The 26432-nt window shown below is 44.4% G+C and overlaps 1 protein-coding gene across 4 annotated transcripts in view; it reads right to left on the minus strand.

Annotated features, from left to right (window-relative positions):
* Positions 1 to 456: 456 nt before the first annotated feature.
* LOC137439152 (sterile alpha motif domain-containing protein 9-like) overlaps positions 457 to 26432 on the minus strand; it is a 56492-nt gene continuing 30516 nt past the window's right edge. For 3 of the 4 annotated variants that reach the window (XM_068134876.2, XM_068134877.2, XM_078767845.1), the window contains one exon: positions 457 to 9198. In XM_068134876.2, the coding sequence (XP_067990977.2) occupies positions 4298 to 9127 (4830 nt within the window). In that variant the 5' untranslated portion in view covers positions 9128 to 9198 and the 3' untranslated portion in view covers positions 457 to 4297. The remainder of the gene's footprint in view (positions 9199 to 26432) is intronic. The other variant, XR_013621282.1, reaches the window with a different exon arrangement.

Below are 26432 nucleotides of genomic sequence, written 5' to 3' on the forward strand. Positions count from 1 at the left end.
AGCCGGGAAAAGCAGGAAACGGGTTCAGGATGTCACTAAATCCAACAATAACTTTGAAATATCTACAAGGCTCGTCAGTGTTCATCCATCAGCAATATCCCGTTCCATTCACAAACCTGGCCTCTATGGACAGGTGGCAAGAAAGAAGCCACTCCTGAAAAAGACACATCTAAAATCTCAATGGAGTTTGTGAAAAAGCATCTTAATTATACTGCAGGCAAGTGGAAAATTGACAATCTTTGTGGTCAGATGAGTCAAAAATTGAACTTTTTGGTCTAAATTCAAAGCATTACGTCTGGTACATTTCTAACACTGCACATCACCCAGTCACTTTCCTCAAAAAGGGAACCATGATGATTGTCATGGGACCCGCAAGGCTAACCCCTGCTGTAGCAGGGAAAATGGCCTTAAAAAGGGAATATTTTTATTATGTGAATTACAGGAATGCAACACAAAGCAAATCAAGTTGTTTTTTATTGGAGACCTTTTATAAATCAATACCAAGTGTAAACAACATTCGATGCTTGTATGATTTACAACATTATGGATTTATGTACATGTCCAACTTAAGGAACAGAGCATTATGGGATGCCAAAGAAGTTCACAAAAAGTTTGAAAAGAGAAAAATGGCATTTACAGCAAATAAACAACAATATGCTTATACATACATACTGTTACATCATGTTGGATTACTTCTTCAAAGGATAAGAACACACCTAGCAGGTATAGTAAATATACAGCATTAATAGGAGGTATATGGGTGTTAATAATATTATTGCGTTCAGTGGTCATGAACAGGTGTCTTCAGACCGGGAATTAATTAACTCCCGAAGATAAACCAAATCACACGAGAGACCCGAGCGGAATGGCCCCTCGCTCCCCCAAATCACGAGAGACCTGAGCGGAATGGTCCCTCGCTCCCCCAAATCATGAGAGACCTGAGCGGAATGGTCCCTCGCTCCCCCAAATCACGAGAGACCTGAGCAGAATGGTCCCTCGCTCCCCCAAATCATGAGAGACTTGAGCGGAATGGCCCCTCGCTCCCCCAAATCACGAGAGACCCGAGCGGAATGGTCCCTCTCTTCTCCAAATCATGAGAGACCCGAGCGGAATGGTCCCTCTCTTCTCCAAATCACATGAGAGACCTGAGCGGAATGGTCCCTCGCTCCCCCAAATCATGAGAGACCTGAGCAGAATGGTCCCTCGCTCCCCCAAATCAGAAGAGAGACCTGAGCGGAATGGTCCCTCGCTCCCCCAAATCAGAAGAGAGACCTGAGCGGAATGGTCCCTCGCTCCCCCAAATCATGAGAGACCCGAGCGGAATGGTCCCTAATGAAGTCGACATAAGACATTATAAGGAAGTTGGTAAAGGACACTTTTCTTTTTTTTCTTTTCTTTTTTTTCTCGATACTGAATCGAGGCTCGTGAAAGAGCTGAAAGAAACTTACTCCAAGCTATCTCCAGGGAGACACCACCACTTCCCTTTGTGGACGTTGCTAAACAATACAACTTAAAATACACAGAGTCCAATTACAAAGGAAAGCGAGATAGCCTATCCGAGCACGCGGTCCATACTAACTGGCACATACTGTGTAAGGATCTCCCTTCTCCCCCCCTTTGACTTAACAATATTATTTCACCTCCTCCCAGTCTCATTAAAAGCCAAGATTACAAAGCGATTAAAATAGTCAAATAGAAAGTATTTGAAAATGCAAAGCCCATTCGCATCCACTTCATGTTCAGACTTCTTCTTCCAAACACTAAACATGATGAAAAACAGCTAAAAAATACAAAAAGAACCTGACCATTTTAGGCGATGTTGACCTTTTCACCTCAAAACCACTTGCTGAGCTTTGGAAATGCTGGGAAAAGAACCAGTTTACATATTTTTCCTGCTCTTCATCGGAAACAAGCTCTTTGTTCTCCAAGAGCTGCTCCCGGATTCTTCGACTGCTTACACAAAATAGTCTGGGAACTCTGGCTTTGTTATTCAAAACATGAAGAGTAAGGCTCCTCATTGGCACACACTGACGCCAAATCCCATGACCTCACGATCCAGATCTCTCCCTCCTCGAAAAGGAGGAGTGTTTAAAATGCTTGCCCTGTGACATGACGACAAGAGATTTTGCTGGATTACCTATTGGTTTTTACTGCACTGTAATAATCTCTTCACATGCGAATGTCTGATTAAATGGTCTAAGCTCACGAACCTGAAGAGTTGAGTTACTTCTTCTACAACAACATAATACGCTTCAGCGACCCAATTTCAAGTCACACAATAAACTCCTGCTTAAATTTCAAGTCACTTGGATGACAACCGATGATTTTATGCAACCTTGACCTTTGACCTTTTGATCTAAAAGAAAACCAATTGGCTTCTAGCTTTTGATCGGTGAACCAATTCAGTGACCCAATATGCAGATTCTAAAAATTTCAGGTTGATTGGATGAAAATTGACGATTTTATGTGATGCCGACCTTTGACCTTTTGACAAAATTATGAATTTGTCATCTCCATATTCTCATAATAAAGCTTTGTTGAAAATTTGATGACAAAAGCTTCAATGGTAAACACATAATGGCCCGCACACACACACACGCGCACACACACACACACACACACACACACACACACACACACACACACACACACACACACACACACACACACACACACACACACACACACACACACACACACACACCATTGAGATATCAGTACCCAGCGATTTTGGCCTAAACAAAGCAGGAATCGATGAAATGACCAAATACCAGGATCTCAAAAATGAGATCAAGAGATCTTGGAAGCTGAAGAGCATCGAAATTGTACCAGTGATAATTGGTGCAAAAGGAATGAGGAAGAAGAACCTCACTGAGATTTAAAAAACCATCCCCGGGAATATTACCACAAATGAACGACAACTGGAGTCAATCCGGGGTTCGGTGACGTTCCTGAAAACAGAACTTGGAACAAAACTCTGAAAAAGAACAGTTTGTTCCATGAACTCTGATCCCTTACTGGAGAGGAGGTGGATACTTTGGGACCTGGGAGGACTCAGTTCCACCTCCTGAAACCCGCAAATGGAGATAACAACCAACACACACAAAAGTGATTGCAAAACCTCATCTCCAACTGCGCGGGGGGACGGGCTAATTATTCAGTTACCCGGGAAACAACACGAGTTAACAATGCCAGTTATGAAGAAAAAAATCATTAACAACTGGCACACAAAAATAACTTCAGAAATCTAACGTTGTCTTTTCTTATCCTTGAACACAAGGCCCTTAGCTGTACATCTCTTATGATCCTCACTCCAAGAGAGGAGTGTCTGAGACAATATGTCAGAACCTCTTGTGTCGAGGGAGCCGGAGTGAAACTGGAGTGGAAAAATCATCATTGTGTATCGCACAACAGCAGCAGTCTCAGTTGTAGATCGAACAAAGAACAATGATGACCGAGTGAGGGATGATGATGATGAGATGCCATAGGATGAGAAGAATTGTTCCGCTGTTCCATGAACTTCCTGACCCACCCGAGCAGCTCAGCACGGATGCATTCTTCTAGTAACCCCCTTCTCGTTAAATTTGTGAAATCCAAGCTGAACCCATCTGTGGACCTGTGTTCTTGAGGTTTTCCTAAGCCATTCTCTCCTCCAGAGCTTCAAGCAGGTTGTGCATTGTCATCTCATGTCATCCCCTATCCTTATCCGCAATCTTGGGCTTACCTCCTAGTGATCCTGCTTTAGTCAACCCTCACTTGCAGTTTGTTGTTTTTCTTGCCTGATCTCTGTCTCTCTCTCTCTCTTCCTAATTATTCATTCCCTTGCTTTGTGGCCAAGTGTTGCTCCCCAGCCCAACTCTTCATACCATCTGTCACCTCGCTCTTCCAAGAACCTTGATCTTGGAAAAAGGACAAATAATAACATAAGAATAAAATCACTGATTAGAAAACAGCATCAATATGTCATCAGTTGTTTGAATAATAAGTGACACATGACATCAAGACCATTGCAATTATAAAGGAGAAAAATTCACATTTTGTAACATATCACAAGAGTAAATATTGCACCAATAACAGAGTAAATATATACATTTACTCTCAGTTATAGTTAATAAAGTCTTCAACCAGCTCAATATCTTCAACCAGCTCAATAATAAAGCAAAAATATATATTTTTTGATTTGGTCTCTCAAATAGAAAATGTATTTTGGGATTTTGCCAAGCAGACAAACATTTTCAAGGCAATTGGAGGTCTAAATAATTAGGCAGACATGGGTTTTATTTCTTGCAAGCAGAGATTAATCAATTGGCTGCACGTCGTAAGCAAGAAATCCATTCAGAGAGAAACCCAAGACAAATGAAACACTCCTGTTAATCCGATCTCTGCGAAAGTTTCCTCGGCTAACGGGGCGAACAAAGGTCGGAAGCCAATTCTCTTCGTCTGTGGGCAGATTGAAGTTCGCACGGATGCTCTGCCCCTCGTTGCAGGTTACACCAGGAACTCTTTGGAGGAGATCCTGAACCTTACCATCCTGAAATATTTCTCCACTTTTCCACAGCAGTTTTAGTGGCTTTTCCGAGGTTATCAGCTCTGAAACTTTGTCAATCGTGCTCCGTGGTAAGATTCTGCTCAAGCCCTCTCCCTTTCCAAGAAAAAACAAGACCAGTGGTTGTCTGCTGCGAATCAGGGAGCCAAACTTTAGACGATAACAACGGCGCATCAACTCAGTGCAGTTGTTGAGGAGAATGAGGTCATTCTTGTTTATCATGTCTTTGTCTGGCCAGAAGAATATGGAGCCAAGAAAGAATGGGTCTGGGTAAGTCCATTCTTTCTGCTGGGCCTCCTTCACCACGCTTTTCACCAACGGCACCAGTTCCTGATAAGACGGCAGTTGTTTTGATTTTTTATTCAAGCTGTGAAGAATGACACAAGCAAAAACGTAGTTTTGTTTTTCACGGATTGCAGAGTCAGAGGTTATGCCTATTTTTTCATACTCTCTCACAATGGCCTCTGCGTCTGTTGCTTTCCCGCCAAGTAAAAGCTTGTAAAGACCAGAAAATCTGTCACCGTTCATTTTCTCAATTTTGATGTGAAAAGAATATTTGGCACCAATGTCTTTTGCCTCAGACACGTCATTAATGAAAATTTCCAGGTACTCATTGAAGTACGTTGTTATTCTGTAATTGTTCATATTTTCTTTAAATTCATCTTCACTTTCCCTCACCTTAGAAAATGTATTAATGCTTTCCAGGAACTCCAGGTTTTCCTTAAGGCTGCTCTGCAAGCTCTGCAGATAAGATTCATGTCGTTTCAGAACTTGCATGGTTTTTTTTGTTTCTTCCTCGTCATCATGAGCCATAGCGATTATTGAGAGATCACATTCCCCTTTGAGATACTTCGCCAATGTCATCTTCTTAGTTGGATTGCTTTTGTGAAACATTTTATTGGAACTCAGCAAACCGATGAAACACAAAGATGTCTTAACTTCACCGTGAAATCCAGAAATGTTGAAATCATCATTTTTCTTTGCCAGTTCTTGACATTGTTTGAAGAAATGTGATGCTGTTGTCGCCAAGTTCAGTGATGTGCTCAGTTGTTGCAGTGACAGTCCTTTATGCACATCGTCTTCGTGAACGGAGATGCTCTGAAGCTCATGCATGAAGATATGTCCATTGGTGTCCATAATGTAGGAGTTTTGCGGATACAAGTCGATTGCTTTTTTGCCCCAAACCTGGGCTTCTTTAAAATTCCCTTCAACAATGTCACAAAATCTTGCAAGAGCTTGGGCAATAATTGCATCATTGGGAAACCTTGCTGTAGCAGCAATGAGCACACGTTTGGCACTGTTTCCATAACTTTGTCGTGGGTAGTCCTTCAACTCCTCAATCAGTGGTGAGAATAAACTGTTTCTCTCATCTCCTTGCTGTATACGCTGTCTTGTTACCATCATGCTTCTCACCTGGTGCTCAAAGTGGTCTTGCTCCGTTTCTGTGTCATAGAGACAATCTTCATTCAAGATATCTTTGGCAATAACGTCTTGAGAAATCGCAAAATCTGCTTTGAGGGTCTTAAGGACTTGCAATGCAACCAACGGATGGTTCATCCTCATCGACTCATACGTTCCATTCACTTCATCCTTCTGAAAAAATAATCTGTTTCCATGTAGAAGCAGCAGCCTGGCCTGGGAATTGAGACCCTCTTCCAGAGTTTCTTTCCCCCAAATTGCATGTCGCAATGTTGATACACCAAAGAGGAAAGATTCACATTTGGACACTGAAATGCAGGAATTTTTGACATAGCGGTTTAATAGAGCCAGGTAGCTGATCAGTTTTATGTCTTTGGTCTCTCTTTCAATTCCTTTCAAAATGTTTCCAACAGCCTCCTGAATGTACTCTTCACTGAAATTTTCCTTCATAATCATAAAAGGAAGAAACGTTTCGATTTCTTTGTGTTCCTTCTTGATTTCTTTCAGTTTTTCTTCAAAAAGGTATTCCTCGTTTGCTGACAGTTCCTGCTTCAAATGCACGCTCTGCAAAATGCTGCTCTCCTGCCTTCCCTTTGGGTTCTGTGAGCGCATGCAATTCAGTATGATCACCACCGGGGTCTCAAAAGAACCTCCGCACTCGTAAACAAATGATCGAATGTGATGGGATAAGCTCCTCACATTTTCAAACTCTTCCAAGTCATCAATGAGCAAAACAACTGGAGTGTAAGCAACTGGATCAGATTCCCCATATGTAAGCAATTTGACCACTTGCTTACCAATTTCTTGGTAATTGTGCTCGTTGTCTTTCACAGCAGCACACCTGTACTTATTTTTCAGATGCCAAAGAACGTGCCATGCCAGTGTTGTTCCTCCACATCTTGGTTTATGGAAAATGTTTACCGTCTTCACCACTGCAACATCACATGTCATTGCTGATTCAATACACTCCACCAATGAATCAAACTGGTCTCTCTTAATGAATGCGTCACCAGTTTTCTCTGCAAAGTAAAAATTCCAAGAATTGACCTTATCACCCCGATAGAAGGCCTCTTCACGTGTCTTTCTGAATTCTTCAAAGTCTTTCTGCAGTTCTTCTGCTGTACCTTCACACTCATTTGCGCACAAGATTTTTATACTGGACAAAATCTCTTCATCTGCAGCTTTCAACTCGCAATGTGTTCCAGATGATGTGCACAAGTAATGCTTGCCACTTATTGTGCCTGACTTTTTTTTGGGAAATGCACTCTTCACATGCTGCAAGCTCGACCTGCTTATTGACATACTATCTACGTCTTCTTCGGTCATCCTAAGTTTTGCAATGTTTTTCCAACTCTCAAAAGACTCTTCACAACTCGTTATGACCATCACATCATCTTGGCCTCCTTTTTCTTGGTAGAAACTGATAAATGTTTCCATAATTGGATCAATTAGGTCCTGAACTTCAAACAAGACAAGAAACACCACAACACATTTTCCACTTGGTGTAATATCTTCCTGGCAAATAATCTGCACAAGGCTCCGGAGCTCCTTGCTGCGTTTCTTTAAGAACTCCTTTGGATCCATTGGTTTGTCTCTTGTGCCAGGCATGTCTGCACGTCCATTGCAAAAGATCCAACTTGTTTTATTGTGCCGATGCAAGTGTGTAACCACAGTTTCTATGTCTTTGTTATTTTCAACATATTGATGTGGAAATCGAAGGTCGACAGCTTTCTCATGTCGAACAATGCTGCAAAGACCTGATGCAGCAGATTCTGGGTCAAAGTCCAACACAGCGAGCCAGTTAATATTCTTCACAAATTCAAGATCTTTCAGCTGATCTTTGGTTGCTTTGTTTACAACCAGAATGTGTGTTTTGCACAATGAATTGTCCAAAGGACCTTTTCCTCCTGTTAACAGCATGGCCAGCTTTCGGCCTTCATCTTCCCTCTTTACTGGAACCTTTGGGATATCTTCCTTGCTTTGCCATTCTTTTGTCCATTTCTGAACATAATCTTTAAGCTTTTCAATGTTCTTACAGCAATTGGTTTCCTTTTTACTTGCCAATATGTCTGTGGTAGAAGCCCCGTCTCTGACGTAGATATGACCTTTATCGGCCTTCCATTTTCCATCTGCAAAGACCATTTGCTTTGTCTTGTATACTTTGTTTCCACATGTTGTACTGTTTGGGACAATATCGACCTCAATAACATGTTTATTGAGGGTGATGGAGGCTTGTGAGTCAATTTCAATAAATCTTGGGGGCCTCACAAAATCTTTGGCATCACCTACATCATCTTTTTCAAAGTACTTGGCAAAGTTATTTTTCAAACAGTCTGCAAACTTGTCTCTGCTTCCATCACCCTGAACACCAACCACTTCTCCATGTACGTATCTTGACACTTGCTTTCCAGGCATCTTATCTCCCACCCCAAAATGAATTGTACCTTTTGTGCGTCTGTTCATGCATCCTCCTGCAAACCTGAACACCTCATTGCAAAATTTCTTCATTTGTGACTCTGCATCTGCACCAAGACTCTCAAACAGGTTGTATTCGTGCACTGGCTCAGAGTAATTAGGTTTTCTGGACTGTGTGGGCAGCACACTACCCTGAATGTACCTGTGTCGAGAATGCCTTTCGTCAAATGGATGAGGAGAACAATGGACATATTGCGAGACAGGAATCTCACAATTTGAACTCTCATGGTGTACTTGAGGAAGTGCCTTTTGTGCTTTATGTTTGGATGAACTTCTTGAGCCCATCATTTCAGTCTCATCCTTCAAAACAACTGCACTTGCCTCCACTAAATGGGTACCACCACTCCCATTTTTATCATTTGTCCGACTCTGATCCAATCCTCTCTGTTTATCTTCCTTACACATCTTGTTTGCTTTATTAATTTGGAGACCGTCTCCACTCTCTTTTGCTTTTGTTGTTGAAATTTTGCTCTTTTGAACTTTCATTTCGTGCAGGAACATGTTCCGCTTGTAGATCAATGATCTGCCTTGGCAAAGAGGAATTCCACACTCTTGCAGATCTTTCATCTTCATCTGCTTCAGGAACGAACCTGACCACTCCTCCTTGTATATCATGTTCATATACTTTTGTTCAATGCACGCCTCTTTCAGCCAATGGTACACATCATTCTTGTCCCAGTTCTCCATATTTGCAAGCAGGTGAGGCTTTTCACCAACAACTGATGGTTCTTCTCCTGATCCAGATCCTGTTATGTGGCCTGCAAAAATAATAGGTTTCCATGAAGAGAGCCATTTAGTTCACCCTGCCAGTATAATCGACACATTTCAAAACAAAAGGCACCTCCACCAATATAGCGGCCCAACTAGGAAGGATCTCATCTGATGTTATTACCACCAAGTGGTATTTATCAGGGACCGTGCAGACATCGCGTGCCCTGTGGCAAGTATCCTTCCAAGGGTACTCGAGGTAGTGGGTAAGTGGTATTACGTAACAGCAGCAACCAGAATGTGAACCCTACCATAATTTTTCATCATTCTTTTTCACATGATGCCTCCACAATCCAGGATAAGGACCACTCAGTCAAAGCGTTAGATATAAATGTTGTCTGCTGGGCGGATATCATTGGTGGTGCCTTCAGTTTTGAAATTATTTTTCGTTAACAGATTCAATGAAATAGTTAACTCATTCTGGACATTACATGCACATGAGATCATTTAATTATCACCCTTGCCTAAAGGTTGGAAGTCAAGCTCAAAGGGCCAATGCGGTGATCTCACCTCCTTGGGCTTAATGTTTTCGAGGATAATATATCAAGGATACCCACAAAAGTGTTAAACTGTACATTTTAACACTTGTTTTGATCATTTCAATAGATCATCAGAGATTATTGTTTTGCTCATCAGTTTAAAACATTCGCAACCAAGATGGAAATTACATAGTCTGTTGAAGTGCCACACTGAATAAAGCTACAATTTGGTATTGGTCATTTGTATTGCACCAAGTTTTTTTTTTGAAGGATTATTAGCCCCTGTTGGACTTAGTCCGAAATGGGGGCTTATGGATTGGGTCTCGTCCGTCCATCTGTGCATCCGCAACCATATCTCGGAGATTATGGACTGATTTTGTTCATACTTGGCACAAAGACAAAACATGATGGTATACATTTACACATCACTTTGTTTTGCGAGGCGATCAAATATGGCCGACTGGTGGCCATTTTAGTTGTAAAAACCCCGATTTGAACACGTCCTCAACCATGCATCATCCAATTTTTTTCAAACTTGGCACAAGCACAGTATATGACGGCATACACATGCACCTCACTGTATTTTTGCGATTTGATCAAAGATGTCCCATGCTTCATTAAATCGATTACAGTTTGCAATTTACGGTAAAGCATCATAAGAGAATGAAATGAAAACAATGAAATGAAAATTTCACACAATGAAAACTATTCGGGGGATGTTCCATCAGCTGCGTAAACATGTCAACCCCACTAATTATAGAATGAAAACGCTTCATTAAATCTATTATTGAAATTAGCAGATAGGCTCAATATGGCATCATCCGATAACATCCCCCACAAACAATGTGCAGAGTATTCACCCCTCCCGCATCTACCCACAATGCTCGCATTCCTACATATACAGACTGTGTCTTGGGTCTCAATCATTCTTATCATTATCATTATCAATATCTATCCATATATAATATCCATATTATTATCATTATCATACTAATCAATCATTATCTTCTTGTCCTGTTGCTTTGACCTGCGTTTTTGACTCGCTCTGCTCATCGTTCAATCATGGCTCCCAAGTGCAAGACCAGTGCCGGAGATGCGTCGACTACCAAGAGGCAGAAGAAAGTGAGGAACTTGAGCCAGAAAGTGGAGCTGCTCGACCGGCTTGTGAAAGGAGAGAGTGCGGCCTCTGTGGGCAGGCATTACGGCATCAACGAATCCACCGTTTACTACATACGGGAGAAGAAGAAGGCGATTTGTGAGTGTTTCAGCGAGCGCCGCATTGACTATGAAGGTTGTCACCCGTGTCCGGAATGTCCACATGGAAATGATGGAGAAGACTCTCAGCATATGGATCAAGGACAACACGCAGACGAGTATGGCTTTGAGTGGACCTCTCATTCACGCAAATGCAAAAGGGGACTTCCTGCTGTAACCCTTGATGCTGAACCGTTCTCTAAACCCACTCACCAAGGACGAGTTGGAGGCCTTTACAAAGGTTTCCGAGGAGGTGAGTTGTGATGAGGAAGAGGTGATGAGGAAGAGGTGCTGAAGTCCAACCGAACAGTCCAGTTCCTGGGTGAGGTGCTGCATGACATGCGGGCGATTGCCGACAGGTTGCAAGACGCTGACGCAGTTGTGGCACAGTAGCACAAGTTCAAGAGGGGCTTGGATGATGTGCTGCTCCCGTACAAAAAGCTACATCGAAACCTGCGGCAATCGGCCAGCCAGCTCTCCATTACACATTTCTTCCACCCTGCTCCCTCCACCTCAAGACCATTATCACCTTCTCCTACTTCTCCTATTTTGCAGCACCCTCATTTGGGTCGCCCTCAAAGTTCGAGGCATTAATGGGATTTTAATTCATCATCATCATTTGAAAAGTTGCGTGTGTTTGTATAATAATAAAATTAAATGGTACATGATGGTGTTGTGTTTTTTTTTTTTCTTTCACGGTACGGGATGGTCAAGCACTTTTAATAAACAGAAAGCGCATTCCTTCAGTGAAATGGAAATGGTACCTGGTGTTGTGTTTTGTTTTTATTTGTAAGCATTTTTTGTGAAACTAATCATGTGCATTTGCGGTCGAAAACATTTTAAGCTTAAAATTTTTTCCTCTATGAATCAGGAACCGCCGGGAACCTATAACCTATCCCCCTTTTCCCCATTGAAACAATGCCGCAGCATACATTCATGGGATTTTCATCGACTTTCGCGGACTATCGCTGACATTCACGGATCATCACTGATATTCACAGATTATCGCTGACATTCACGGATTATCGCTGACATTCACGGATTATCGCTGACATTAACAGATTATCACAGACATTAACAGATTATCGCAGACATTCACAGATTATCGCTGACATTCACGGATTATCGCTGGCATTCATGGATTATCGCTGGCATTCACGGATTATCGCTGATATACACGGATTATCGCTGACATTCGTGGATTATCATCAGCATTCACGGATTATCGCTGACATTGGTGGATTTTGCCTTGTCATTTCCAGGATTTTGCCTTGTCATTTACAGGATTTTCATTGACCTTCGTGAGTTATCGTCAACATTCACGGATTATTGTCGACATTCACGGATTATTGTCGAGATTCACGGATTATCACTGATATGCGCAGATTATCGTCGAGATTCACAGATTATCGCTAATATTCATGGCTTATCGCTGACATTCACGGATTATCGCTGACATTTGTAGATTTATCGCTGACCTTCGTGGATTATCCCTGTCCTTCGTAGATTATCGCTGACCTTTGTGGATTATCGCTGACATTTGTAGATTATCGCTGACCTTCGTGGATTATCCCTGTCATTCGTGGATTCTCGCTGACCTTTGTGGATTATCGCTGACATTCGTGGATTATTGCTGACATTCGTGGATTATGGCCAGCATTCACGGATTATCACTGACATTCATGGACTTTCGCTGACATTCATGGTGTATCGTCGACATTCACGGATAATCGCTGACATTGGTGGATTTTGCCTTGTCATTTCCAGGATTTTCATTGACCTTCGCAAGTTGTTGTCGACATTCACAGATTATTGTCGACATTCGCCGATTATTGCTGACATTCGTGGATTATCATTGTCATTCACCGAGTATCGTCGACATTCACGGATTATTGCTGACATTGGTGGATTTTGCCTCGTCATTGCCAGAATTTTCATTGACCTTCGCGAGTTGTCGTCGACATTCACGGATTATTGTCGACATTCAAGGATTATTGCTGACATTCAAGGATTATTGTCGATATTCACGGATTATCGCTGACATTCACAGATTATTGTCAAGATTCACGGATTATCGCTGACATTCGCAGATTATTGTCGACATTCACGGATTATCGCTGACATTTGTGGATTATCATCCACATTCACGGATTATCACTGCCATTGGTGGATTTTGTCTTGTCATTTCCAGGATTTTCATCGACCTTTGTGAGTTATCGTCGAAATTCACAGATTATTGCTGACATTCACGGATTATTGTCGATATTCACGGATTATCGCTGACTTTCGCAGATTATTGTCGACATTCACGGATAATCGCTGACATTCACGGATTATCACTGACATTGGTGGATTTTGTCTTGTCATTTCCAGGATTTTCATCGACCTTTGTGAGTTATCTTCGACATTCACCGATTATTGCTGACATTCGCGGATTATTGTCGAGATTCACGGATTATTTCTGACATTTGTGTATTTTGCCTCGCCATTTCCAGGATTTTCATCGACCTTCGCGGATTATCGTCGACATTCACAGGATTTGCTTATCATTCGTGGATTTTCACGATTCGGGTACCAATCCCCCTTTTTTACATTTTATTTATATATATATATATATATATATATATATATATATATATATATATATATATATATATATATATATATATATATATATGTATATACGTATATATATATATATATATATATATATATATATATATATATATATATATATATATATATATATATATATATATATATATATATATATGGATACAAATTCGAGGCTTGTGTAAGAGCTCACACATTAAACACATAAAACATAAAATAAAGGGAGCAGAACACAAGGGGGGAGAGAGAGAGGTAAGTATACAGGCACAACAACAGTGGAGAACATGCGCATCGGTAGATCTGTGGAAGGGAGAAGGCTGGGGGATGGGGAGGGGGGGGGGGGTGGAGGGGTACACGGGGTAAAACAAATTGAAACTACTAGCAATTTCAGGTATGAAGTTGAAGGTTGAAAAAGGTGGATTTGGGGTGTATTGACAGGGGTAGAAAAGATCAAGGTTATGAATGGGAGAAGAAAAAAAAAATTTGTTGTTTGTTTTTTTGTACAGAGGATCGAGGCTCGTGAAAGAGCTAACGTTTATCACACGAAAAAAATCAAACAGACACATAAAACATATAATAAGGGGAGCGGTAGACCAGATGGGGAGAGGAGGGGAAGCACACAAACACAACATTTGAGAGCAGGGACATCGGGAGATCTGTGGGAGGGAAAGGGCTTGGGGGGAGGAGGCGTGGGAAGGGGGGCGGGAAGAAATAAATAACACAAGGACACTGCAAAGACATCCAGGAAAGAAGTTGGTATTTCAAAAAAGTGGATCTGGGGTGAAATTAGAGGGCGTAGAAAAGATCAAGATTTTGGATGGGGTAAGATAAGAGATGGTGGTGAACAGCTGTTTTAAAGACCTGGAGGGATGAGTGGGATTGAAGAGTGGGGGAGTTTTTTTGCAGAGGCGGGAGAAAAGAGGAATGAAGGAGTGAAGGTGAGCAGAGAGTCTTGATTTTGGCAGTTTAACCATAAGAGGGTTGCTGGCAGATCTTGTGCGACCTGTAGGAATATGTGGGGGACAGAGCCCAGAGAGAGCTGGGGAAGCAAGGCCGGAGAGGAGTCGGTAGAAGACGGAAAGACCACCAACCTGCCTACGGTGAGCAAGTGAAAGGCCCTCGGAGTTAGCTTCATCGCGGGAGATTCCAATGATTCTGAAAGCTTTGGTTTCAACAGCGTGAAGCCGAGCTAGGTGTGAGGCAGGAGCACTGGCCCAGAGGGGAGAACAGTATTCCATTGAGCTGCGGATGAAAGCCTTGCATGTGGTGAGGAGCTCAGGTGTGCCAAGGAAGGACTTTGCATGACGGAGGATGCCCAGTCAGCGACTGGCTTTGGAGGCCAGATTTGAAATGTGGTTTTCCCAGGAAAGATCGTGGCAGATAGTGAGACCCAAATGCTTGAGTGACAGAACTTCTTGGAGAGGATTATTCAGAAAGTGGATGGGAGGGTTGTCCAGTCGGTCTTTTCAGAGAGACATAGTAAGTGTGTGAGATTTGTCAGGATTGAAAGACATGTTCCACTTATTTGACCAGTTTGTGATTTCGTCCAGGTCTGCAGAGAGTGAGCAGGCTGCAGACTGCCGATCTGAGGGATGTGGAATGGAGCGGCAGAGAGTGGAGTCATCAGCAAAGAGATAGAGAGGATTTTCAAGAGAGTCAGAGAGATCATTGATGAAGCCCAGAAAAAGCACAGGGCCCAGAACACTGCCTTGGGGAACTCCAGCCTGAACAGGAAGGGGAGATGAGAGAAACCCATTCAGGGCCACACGTTGACTACGACTAGAGAGGAAGTCCGCAAGCCATGCGTGGAGATTTCCATGGATACCATAGGAGGAGAGTTTGGTGAGTAGGGTGAGGTGCCAGACCGTATCAAAGGCACGAGATACAGTATGTCAAGGGAGACAGCTCTGATTTCCTGTTTGGCATTGAGGACCTCCATCCATTATTGAGACAGCAGAAGCTACATGCCCAGAGTAGAATGAGCTGGCCTGAATCCAAATTGAGGATCCGAGATCAAACCATTTGAGAAAAGGGAGGATTTAATATCGGAAGCGATGATGGATTCCAAGACCATGCTGATTATTGGGAGCAGGCTGATTGGTCTGTAGTTGCAAGAATCTGTTTTTGCACCTTTTTTGTGTAAAGCGGTGATGTTGGCTGATTTCCAAGCAGATGGCAGATGACCTTGAGCAAAATAGAGGGTGAAGAGAACAGAGAGACGGTGAGATAGAGTGGCAGAGCAGGGTTTTAGGACCCGTGGGCTGATTCAATCTGGTCCAGTTGCACAATCAGAGTTGAGGTTTGACAGAAACTACTCCACCTTGTCAGCAGAGAAGGACACAGAATCCAGGAGCAGCTGGGTTCGACTGGGTAAGGTGGGTACAGAGAGAGACGGGTTTGGGACACAAGATTTTGAGGCAAACACAGCGTTGAGGCATTCGGCCTTTTCACGTACAGAGTCAGCTGTGTAGCCGTTTAAGGTAAGGGAGGGGATGGAAGGGGAACAAACACCAGAAACAGATTTGACCAGACACCAGCATGATTTGGAGGAGGGAGACAGGTTTGAGAGTTCAGTCTTGAGAGTGGAGAGATATTTTTTCCTGGCTCTCCTGAGGGAAGACATACTTGTTCCGAGCTTTGTGAAAGGAACTGAGAGTTGTTTCAATGCAATTGCCTCACTACAAGATTCAGTGTACCGTGGATGGGAGGAAGGGTATGACAACTGAAGACGAGATGGGATGAATCTGTGCATGAGAGAGAGCAGTTTACTTTGGAAGAATTACAAGGATGAGTTGATGTCAGAGGCAGTAGAGATGGGAGACCAGTCCAGATGATTGATGGCTGCTTGAAGACCATACCATTTGGCCTGAATGAAATACCAGACTCGTCGGCGCTGTGGACGCTCTCTGAGAATGGTGAGAGAGATGTCCACCTTAACAAGGAAATGATCAGAAGAACCGATTGGAGCAGAAGAAGAACAGCAGACATTTTCAGGGAAGTTACTCATAACCAAGTCAAGAAAAGATGATGTACTGTTGACGGCGATTCGGGCCGGGAAGTTGACAGATTGTGTCAGTCCCAATTAGTCGCAGAAGTCCTTTGCTGAGGTGCCATGGCTGGTGCGAGAGGTACGCACACCCAGCCAGCTGGCATGATGACAGTTGAAGTCGCCACATATGAGGAAGAGAGAGTCGGGATGAGTGGATAGAAGTTGGTCCATGTTGTCACTTGTCAGACAGTGAGATTTAAATGGAGGGGTAATCATTGTTTGGAGGATGGCACAGAACACATGTGAGCAAAAGGTGGGAGCAGAGAGGAAGCCATTGCCAGAGGTACTCCTGGGGATGGGGTGGAGAGAGGGCAGTGCAAGGAGAGTGAGGAAGAGATTTTTTGATAAAGATAGCAACCCCACCACCAGGACGAGGCTCAGGTCTATCATACCAGAGGAGGGAGTAACCAGGAAGAGATATTAAGGAATCAGAGACATCTTGAAGAAGGAAAGTTTCTGTGAAGCAGATTACGTCTGGTTTGTCAGGAGCAACCTGAATTGAGAGAGCAGTCAGGTTTGAGCAAAGGCTCCGGATGTTTGAGGTCCATACCATTAAGGAAGAGGGAGGGGGAGCATCGGGTACATGACAGGGGAGGGAATGGGTAGGGTAAGATGTGGGAGGGGCAGGGAAGGTAGGGAGAGCTGTTGACAGTGTGTGGGAGATTGCAGAAGAGCTAGGAGGTTTGATGGTGATGGGATGACGCACAGTGAGGTGTTGTTTGAGGGGGGCAGAGCGAAGTGGAAGGTTGGAGGAGGTGGAGTTATGAGTTGGAAGGGAGAGAAAGCGGGGAGGAGGCAGCTTTGAGGAGGACGGAGAATGGAAGAAAAATGGTGAGGGGGGAGATTTGAAGGGGAGGGGACAGGGGGGAGATTAGAAGGGGAAGGGTGAGTGGGGAGGTTAGAAGGGAAGGGTTGAGAGGGCAGATTTTGAGGGGAGGGTTGAGGGGGGTGATTAGAAGGGAAGTGGTTCGGGGGACGTTTTGGAGGGGAGGGCTGAAGGGGGAGATTTTAGAGGTGAGTGGGGAGATTGGAAGGGGAGGGGTGAGTTGGGAGTTGTGGAGGTGAGGGGGGAGATTTGAAGGGGAGGGGTAAGGGGCAAGATTGGAAGGGGAGGAGTGAGGGGGAAGATTAGAAGGGGATGGGTGAGGGGGAAGTTTAGCAGGGGAGGAGTGAGGAGGAAGATTAGAAGGGGAGGGGTGAGGGGGAAGATTAGAAGGGGATCGGTGAGTGGAGAGATTTTAAAGTTTTGAACAATTACCGGTAATGAAAATCGAACATTTATTATAAATTGGGTTTCTTGAGATTTTCAAGCCAGAGATCCATTTGAAAACGTTTGAAGAGGGGTGGAATGAAGGTGAGTTTGGAGAATGAAGAAAGGAAGAACTGTAAGAGATATAAAAAAAATTTGTGATGGAAACATTTCATGAGAAAATTGAAGACAGCCTTTTGAAGAGGAAGAAGAGCGAGTGATAATATACAAAACAGTACAGCATGGCAGGGGGGAGATTAAACTTTTTCAAAAAAAACTGTGAACAGTCTGGGGAATTTCCTGAAATGCAGAAGAATAGGAGATTAACAAGCAAGGGGAGCAGAGGGCAAAGGAACCGGGAGGTGTATAAGCAATTTGTTAGTTCGGGAGGAGAGGCCTCCTTTTTATCTTCTTCGTTAATATATATATTTTTTCGAAGGTTAGGTGAAAGCGGATCTGAGAAACAAGGGAAGAAGGGGAGAGGTTGAAGGAATGTGGTGAATTATTCAAAAATTGGAAAGGTGGGGGGGGAAAAAAAAAAAAATGGGCTGGAGAGGAAGGAGATATAATGGAAAGAAGATGGAAGGGGAAAGACAACAAGTGGTCTCGGGTGGGGGAGGAGGGGGCTGCGAGGAGGGAAGGAAATTATTATGATTTTTTTGTATTTAAGACATTAAACAAAGGGTAAGAGGTTAGGGACAGTAGGGGGTGAAAAAAGGGTAAACCAGAGGAAGAGTGACCGTGAACAAACAAAAGACAGAAACTAGCAGACCGGCGAGGCCTCGAGGCTAACCAGGCCCCAAACAAGTCCGAAAAACTGACTAAATTGAATTGAAAAACAAGATCAAACTAGTGTTACGGATTTATGTGAATTACTATTCAGGTCATTGCTTATTAATGTTTATTCGATTAAAGGTTGTTGTGATTAAAGGGTCAGGAGCCCTTCTGGGGAAAAGGAGACCGGAAACGGAAGAAGAAAAGACACGAGGTCCGGGAGAAGCGGCGATCTTCTTCCTCTTCCTCGCCGAGCTCCGACGCGAGCGGTATCGATATTGAGCAGCGTGGGGGATGCTGCATTTGAAAGCCCGTCTGGCGAAAGGAGTTACCTGCACGGGGTAATTACCCATTTACACATCAAGTCGCCGTGGGTTCGTGCACGGAACCAAGTGTCCGGCACAGTTCGCCTCACCGTCTACAAGGACGCATACGGGTCGCACCTTGGGCCTCGCGCGTGTTGCAAGCCGCGTTTGGTTTTGCCCCGTTGCTTGGCAAGGAGGTGTGCGCTGCAGCAGCTGTCCCCGGTATGAGACGTGCACGTTTGGAGCACGTCCGCCCGGGGTTCGTTCAACCACCCATGTGCGGAGAAGAGAGACATTGTGAGGGACAGTGACCCAAGTGGTCGTGAGTGGGGAAAGGGGGGGACACATATAAGATGGCCATCTTAGTAATATTGATTGTTGATTGTTGATGGTTGTTGATTGCTCGGGGAATATATTATTGATTATTCCGGATCCTTGGTGTGGGGATTCTTATTGACCGGAATTCATATTGATTGCGTTACGAAAGCGTATAAACCATATATCTTTCTGGCGGGGTCCCTCCCACGGTCCGGGGGTCACCAAGACCAGGTAGTTACCGGGAGGACCACGTAACAGAAATTGGGGGCTCGTCCGAATTACAATTTGCGGATTCGCAATTGGGTCTACGTCCGGGCTCTATAAAATTTTCTACATTTTCGTCCGGGAAAGAATTCCCAAGAGTGGGAACTTTTCCAACGTTCCTAAAATTGTTTTGCTCTGTCGACAAAACAACAACAACAACAACAAAAAAAACAAACAAAAAAAAACAATAGCAATAATAGTAATACTGTTGCTTTTCTTTGTTGGAAATTTCTGGGGTGAAGGTTAACAGGTGTTACCATTAGTCACCATGGCGTTTGTGGCACAGAACTTTGTGGTAACCCCTAGTGAGGCACAGTTCCGAGCATTACTAAAAGCGGACCTCTTGAAATTGGCCAAACATTTTAACTTGGAGGTCCGAACTAATTTGAGGAAGGCAGAGTTGCAGACCACGGTGATACAGTCTATGGTGGGATTAGGAACATGGGACGAGTTAGCCTGGGAGTGGCTACCCGAAGAACCAGAAGACGTTGAGCTCCGGAAACTGGAGTTGCAATTACGGAGCCAGGAACGGTTCAAAGAAGAGGAAAGGAAAGCAGAAGAGAGGAGAGAAGAGAAACAAGCAGAGGAAAGGAGAGTGGAACGAGAACTCCAGGAAAGGTTAAAAGAAGAAGAAAGGAAAGCAGAAAAGGAAAGAGCAGAAGAAGAAAGGAAAGCAGAAGAGAGGAGAGAAGAGAAACAAGCAGAGGAAAGGAGAGTGGACGAGAACTCCAGGAAAGGTTAGCAGAAGAAGAAAGGAAAGCAGAAAAGGAAAGAGCAGAAGAAGAAAGGAAAGCAGAAGAGAGGAGAGAAGAGAAACAAGCAGAGGAAAGGAGAGTAGAACGAGAACTCCAGGAAAGGTTAGAAGGGAGAAAAGCAGAGGAGAGGAGAGCTGCCAGGGAACTCGAAGCAGAGGAGAGAAAAGCCGAAAGGGAGTTGAAGGAACGTGATCTGGCGCTTCAGCAAGAGATTAAATTCAAGGAGCTGGATTTAATGAGAGAACGGGGAGAGGTACCACCCTTGCTGACGGGGTCGACACCTAGCCAGAACACCTGGGAGGTGGGCAGACATGTGAGGCTGGTTCCACCCTTCAGTGAAAAGGAAGTCACTCAATTTTTTCCACACTTTGAGAAAGTGGCTCGACAGTTAAACTGGCCGGAGGAGGCCTGGTGCAAAGTGTAAAGTGTGCTGGTGGGTAAAGCTCAAGAGATTTATTCGGCGCTACCAATGGACCAATGTGCAGATTATGAGGTATTGAAGAAGCACATCCTCAAAGCCTATGAGTTGGTTCCAGAAGCTTACCGGCAAAAATTCAGGAATGCCAGGAAGAGGGAGAGTGAGACCCATGTGGAGTTTGCCAGAGTGAAAGAAAACATGTTTGATCGGTGGTGTGAGTCAAAAGGAGTCGGGAACAACTTCGAAGCGTTGCGTGACCTGATGCTGGTGGAGGAATTTCAACAGTGTGTCCACGAGGACATCAAAGTGTACCTGCAGGAAAAGAAAGTACCGAAGTTGTGGGATGCAGCCACCATGGCAGATGATTATGCCTTAACACACTGGATAGGGGTCCACGAACCTAACTCCTCGCCTAGATCTCCGCAGGGGAGGTGTGGAACAGCAGGTGCGGAGAACGACAATACATGGTGGCGGCCTCGAGATGATTATGGGGACAACGCTGATACCCGAACTGTTCGAAATCAGGGGGCTACGGGCCCAAGACAAACTTATTTTTCGGGGGGCCCGAGGCAGACCACGAGTTTTTCCTCCGGGCCTACTTGCGCTTTTCGCAAGAAACCTGGACACTTGATGTCCAGTTGTTACCTCATGAAAAGGGAAAACCCAGAGCGGAGTCCGACTATTACCACTCCGAATGCGATGGCAAGCGTAAGAAATCGCCCACAGAAGAGTTACCAACCATTTATTTATGAGGGGTTGGTCTCACTCCAGGGAGACTTGACTATCCCAAGACCGGTTAGGGTTTTGAGGGACACAGGAGCCCATCAATCCTTAATGCTTGAAGGCATTTTGCCATTGTCAAAGAGTACCGCAACTGGTGATAGTGTTCGGTTACAAGGGATCGGTGGCTGTGTTAGTGCCCCACTTCATGTCATCCATTTGGAATCCGATTTGGTGTCAGGACCGGTCACCGTCGGTTTACAAGCCACGCTTCCTGTAGAGGGAGTATCTGTGATTATCGGGAATGATTTGGCCGGGGGGCAAATTTATGGTTACCCGAGGGTGGGTAAAGAGCCCCGCAGGGGAAATAACACCACCCCCGCTCGGGATGGCGACAAAAGTTCCAAGTTATTTGTAGGGGGACTGAACTTCAACACAGAGGAAGAAGCTCTGACCTCTGTCTTCAACAGATATGGGCCGCTGGTGGAAGTGCGGGTGGTAAAAGACAGGGAAACGCAACGGTCAAGAGGGTTTGGCTTTGTCACGTTTGCAAGCACAAGAGACGCCAGAGAGGCAGAGAAGAATTGGAATGGTAAGGATTTGGAGGGTCGGACCATAACAGTAGGGAAGGCATTTCGTAGGCATCGAGAGGTCTACAGAAGAGGACAACTTGGCAGTAGTTTTGGGGTTGGCAGCAGCCAATATTACTATGGAGGCTCCCAGAGTTACGGCACCTCCCGAAAGAATGAATGTCAGAGCACTGGCCGAGAAGGAGACCGCCAGTCAGGTAACGGCTGGGACAAGGGGTCCCACCGTAACTGTTAGGAGTCTGGAGAAGTTGAAGCACTATATACGGGGGAGCCGCCGAGCCGGGGCTCCTACACGGACTAACCGTGAACGCCACGTTCTTAAAGGCGTCCAGGTAGTGAACTTTCCTGCACGGACTAACCGTGAACTCCACGTTCTTAAAGGCGTCCATGTAATGAACTTTCCTCCCCGGACTAACCGTGAACTCCACCTTCCTTAAGGCGTCCATGTAGGGAATACTCAGCTGGGCATCCCGAAAAAGTGCTATCGAGAGGTTTAACTTTGGGGGCTTTGGTCACCACCTCTTAACCGTCATTCAAGAGAAACTAGAAGTGGTTGACGCTTGGTCCAGAGGGAATTAATCTAGGGGATGGTGTGAAATTTTGTTGCTTTGTTTTTAAGTGATAACTGTGCCCGGGGGGAACTGATGATTTGGGGGGTGTGAGTTATCTGATTTGTTTATCAAAGTTGGCCGGCAAAGAAAGTTTTCGCTGGGTTCAAACTTTCTTTCTTGAAGGGGGGGAGTGTTACGCATTTATGTGAATTACTATTCAGGTCATTGCTTATTAATGTTTATTCGATTAAAGGTTGTTGTGATTAAAGGGTCAGGAGCCCTTCTGGGGAAAAGGAGACCGGAAACGGAAGAAGAAAATACACGAGGTCCGGGAGAAGCGGCGATCTTCTTCCTCTTCCTCGCCGAACTCCGACGCGAGCGGTATCGATATTGAGCAGCGTGGGGGATGCTGCGTTTGAAAGCCCGTCTGGCGAAAGGAGTTACCTGCGCGGGGTAATTACCCATTTACACGTCAAGTCGCCGTGGGTTCGTGCACGGAACCAAGCGTCCGGCACAGTTCGCCTCACCGTCTACAAGGACGCGTACGGGTCGCATCTTGGGCCTCGCGCACGTTGCAAGCCGCGTTTGGTTTTGCCCCGTTGCTTGGCAAGGAGGTGTGCGCTGCAGCAGCTGTCCCCGGTACGAGACGTGCACGTTTGGAGCACGTCCACCCGGGGTTCGTTCAACCGCCCGTGTGCGGAGAAGAGAGACATTGTGAGGGACAGTGACCCAAGTGGTCGTGAGTGGGGAAAGGGGGGACACATATATAAGATGGCCATCTTAGTAATATTTATTGTTGATTGTTGATGGTTGTTGATTGCTCGGGGAATATATTATTGATTATTCCGGATCCTTGGTGTGGGGTTTCTTATTGACCGGAATTCATATTGATTGCGTTACGAAAGCGTATAAACCATATATCTTTCTGGCGGGGTCCCTCCCACGGTCCGGGGGTCACCAAGACCAGGTAGTTACCGGGAGGACCACGTAACACTAGAAACACACAGCAAAATAAAAACTTAACTTTGATCGACGTAGATGAGCTCAGAGAACAAATTCACCTGGGGAATCAGAAGCGGCTTCCCTCCATTCCATTGAAACAATGCCCCGCCTTTCGCGGTTTCGCAATTCGTGGCATTTTTAAGGAACGTATCCCCCGCGAATAGCAGGGTCCGATTGTATATACACACACACACATATATACATACATACGTAATATATATATAGTCACGTGAAAAAGTAAGCACACCCCATGTAAAGTTTTGACTTTTTCAACATATTTCAACATACAGGTATTTGATCTTCATTTCAACAATATTGATAGATAAAGGTGATATAATATAACAAATATCATGAAACATTTACATTTTGTAGACCATTGTATAATTTAAATAAACATAAATGCAAATTTCGCATGTGGAAAAAGTAAGTACACCCTTGGCTCTAATAGGTGGTATTGCCCCCTTTGGCAGAAACAACCTCAAGTAGGCGTTTCTTATAACTGTCTACCAGTCTCTGGCATCGACTGGGAGAAATTTTTGCCCCCTCCTCCATGCAGAATTATTTCAGCTGTGCGATGTTTGAGGGGTTTCTTGCATGCACAGCTCGTTTCAAATCCCCCCACAACATCTCGATGGGATTTAGATCCAGGCTTTGACTTGCCCATTCCTGAACCTTCCATTTCTTTCTTTTCAGCCATTCCTTGGTGGATTTACTGGTATGTTTAGGGTCATTGTCATGTTGCAAGGTCCACCTTCAGATGAGCTTCAACTTTCAGACAGATGGCCTCACATTATCCTCGAGCACCCTCTGGTACAATGAAAAATTCATAGTGGATTCTATGATGGTGAGCTGCCCAGGCCCTGATGCAGCAAAGCTGCCCCAAACCATAATATTTCCACCACCATGCTTTACAGTTGGTATCAGGTTCTTGTGGTCAAATGCTGTCTTTGGTTTTCACCAAACTTGTCTTCTGATACTGTGGCCAAATAGTTCTACCTTTGACTCATCTGTCCAGAGCACATTGTTCTAGAAGTACTGGTTTTTGCCTCGGTGTTTATTGGCAAACTTTAGTCTTGCCCTGATGTTCTTTCTAGACAGCAAAGGTTTCCTCCTGGCACACCTCCTATGTAGATCAAATTTGTGCAGCCTCTTTCTAATGGTAGACTAATGCACTTTGACATCAACAGTGGCAAGAGTTACCTGTAGGTGCCATGATGACATTCTGGGGTTCTTAGAGACTTCTTTCAGCATCTTGCGGTCTGCTCTCGGGCTGAACTTGCTGGGGCGGCCTGGCCTGAACAAGTTGGCAGTTGTTTGGAATCTTCTCCACTTGTAGATGATCTTCCGGACAGTCGAATGATTGATTTCAAATTGTTTCGAGATCTTTTTAAATCCCTTCCCAGACTCGTAGGCATCTATAACCTTATTTCTGAAGGCCTCGGAGAGCTCTTTTGATCTAGCCATGATGACGCCGCACACTTCAACAACAAAGAGCAAACCAAACTAAATGTCAGGTTTAAATAAGACAGGTTCCTCCAAGATCCTCTCTAACGATGTTCTAATCATTTGCACCTGAGCTGGTGCCCCTGATTCTAATTTTAGGTATTTGAAGTAGTGATAAATGTAGGGGTGTACTTACTTTTTCCACATGCGAAATTTGCATTTATGTTTATTTAAATTATACAATGGACAACAAAATGTAAATGTTTCATGATATTTGTTATATGTTTCATGTATACATATATATATATATATATATATATATATATATATATATATATATATATATATATATATATATACATATATATATACATATATATATATATATATATATATATATATATATATATATATATTGACAGCATCGAAGTCCTTTCCAAGGGTGTGGTGCTGACCGGGCCGCCGTGGTGTTCGCCTTACAGCCCGACCGAATATAGTCGCTTCGTGGCTGCTTTCCGCCACCGAAATCCGGTGTGGCTTGGGCGATTCTGCCCCTGTTTGGAAAACACGCAGCAAGGCCTTCATCGGGGCCGAGCAAGCAAGGCTTCCACTGCCGAAATCCAGCGCAGCTTGGGCGATTTTGCCCCTGTTTGGAGAACACCCAGCGAGGCTTTCATCGGGGCCAAGCGAGCAAGGGCGTGTCGGGACCTCAGGATAGATAGATAGAGGCTCGGCCTCAAGCTCAACCGAGCGTCCAATTTGGTAAGAGCTTATAACTTAGTTCATGCGCGACTTTTCTCAGAACTCATAACTCTCATCAACCCGTGCCTCTCCAATAACTCAATGCACAAGCTCACCTCTCCCCGAACTGCTAACTCTCAGCAGAACTCACAAGCTCACCTTTCCACTCGACTGCTCGTGGGGGCTTCGCGCAATGGGTTTTATTGCCACACCCTGAGCCTTCTCGAATGTTCCAACCACACCCTGTGATGCAGTGCTGCAGCCACTCCCTTTGAGCCCTGATTGGCGGCTCACGCTTACCGTCAGCTTCTCTGTCGCCCTCATTCGGTCCCTGCTCGATTTCCCAGGCCTGCCTCGTGTTAATTCGCGCCAAAAAGCCAAAGGCAGCACGAGAAGGCGTAAGGCAATGGAGGACCTACTCTCATTATTCTACTCAACGCAAAACTAACACAGGAAAAGGACTATTCTCACACATACGAAGAAATAACTGAACTATCGCGAGGCTACATGTTGTAGTGTGACTAAACTATGAGGGGGAAATTTAACCTTTATTGTACAAAACTCAAAACCCCAACACCACCCCTCTCCCTCGTCAGACTCGTCCCCGAGTCGAACCTAACAAAAATGGAACGACCGGTTTTGAGAATGATCTGGAAAATTACTTTTACATGTGACATATAGATGTGGTTCCCCCTAACA

The sequence above is a fragment of the Myxine glutinosa genome, chromosome 13 (genome assembly GCF_964187855.1).
Source record: "Myxine glutinosa chromosome 13, kmMyxGlut1.1, whole genome shotgun sequence".
Lineage (NCBI taxonomy): Eukaryota > Metazoa > Chordata > Myxini > Myxiniformes > Myxinidae > Myxine > Myxine glutinosa.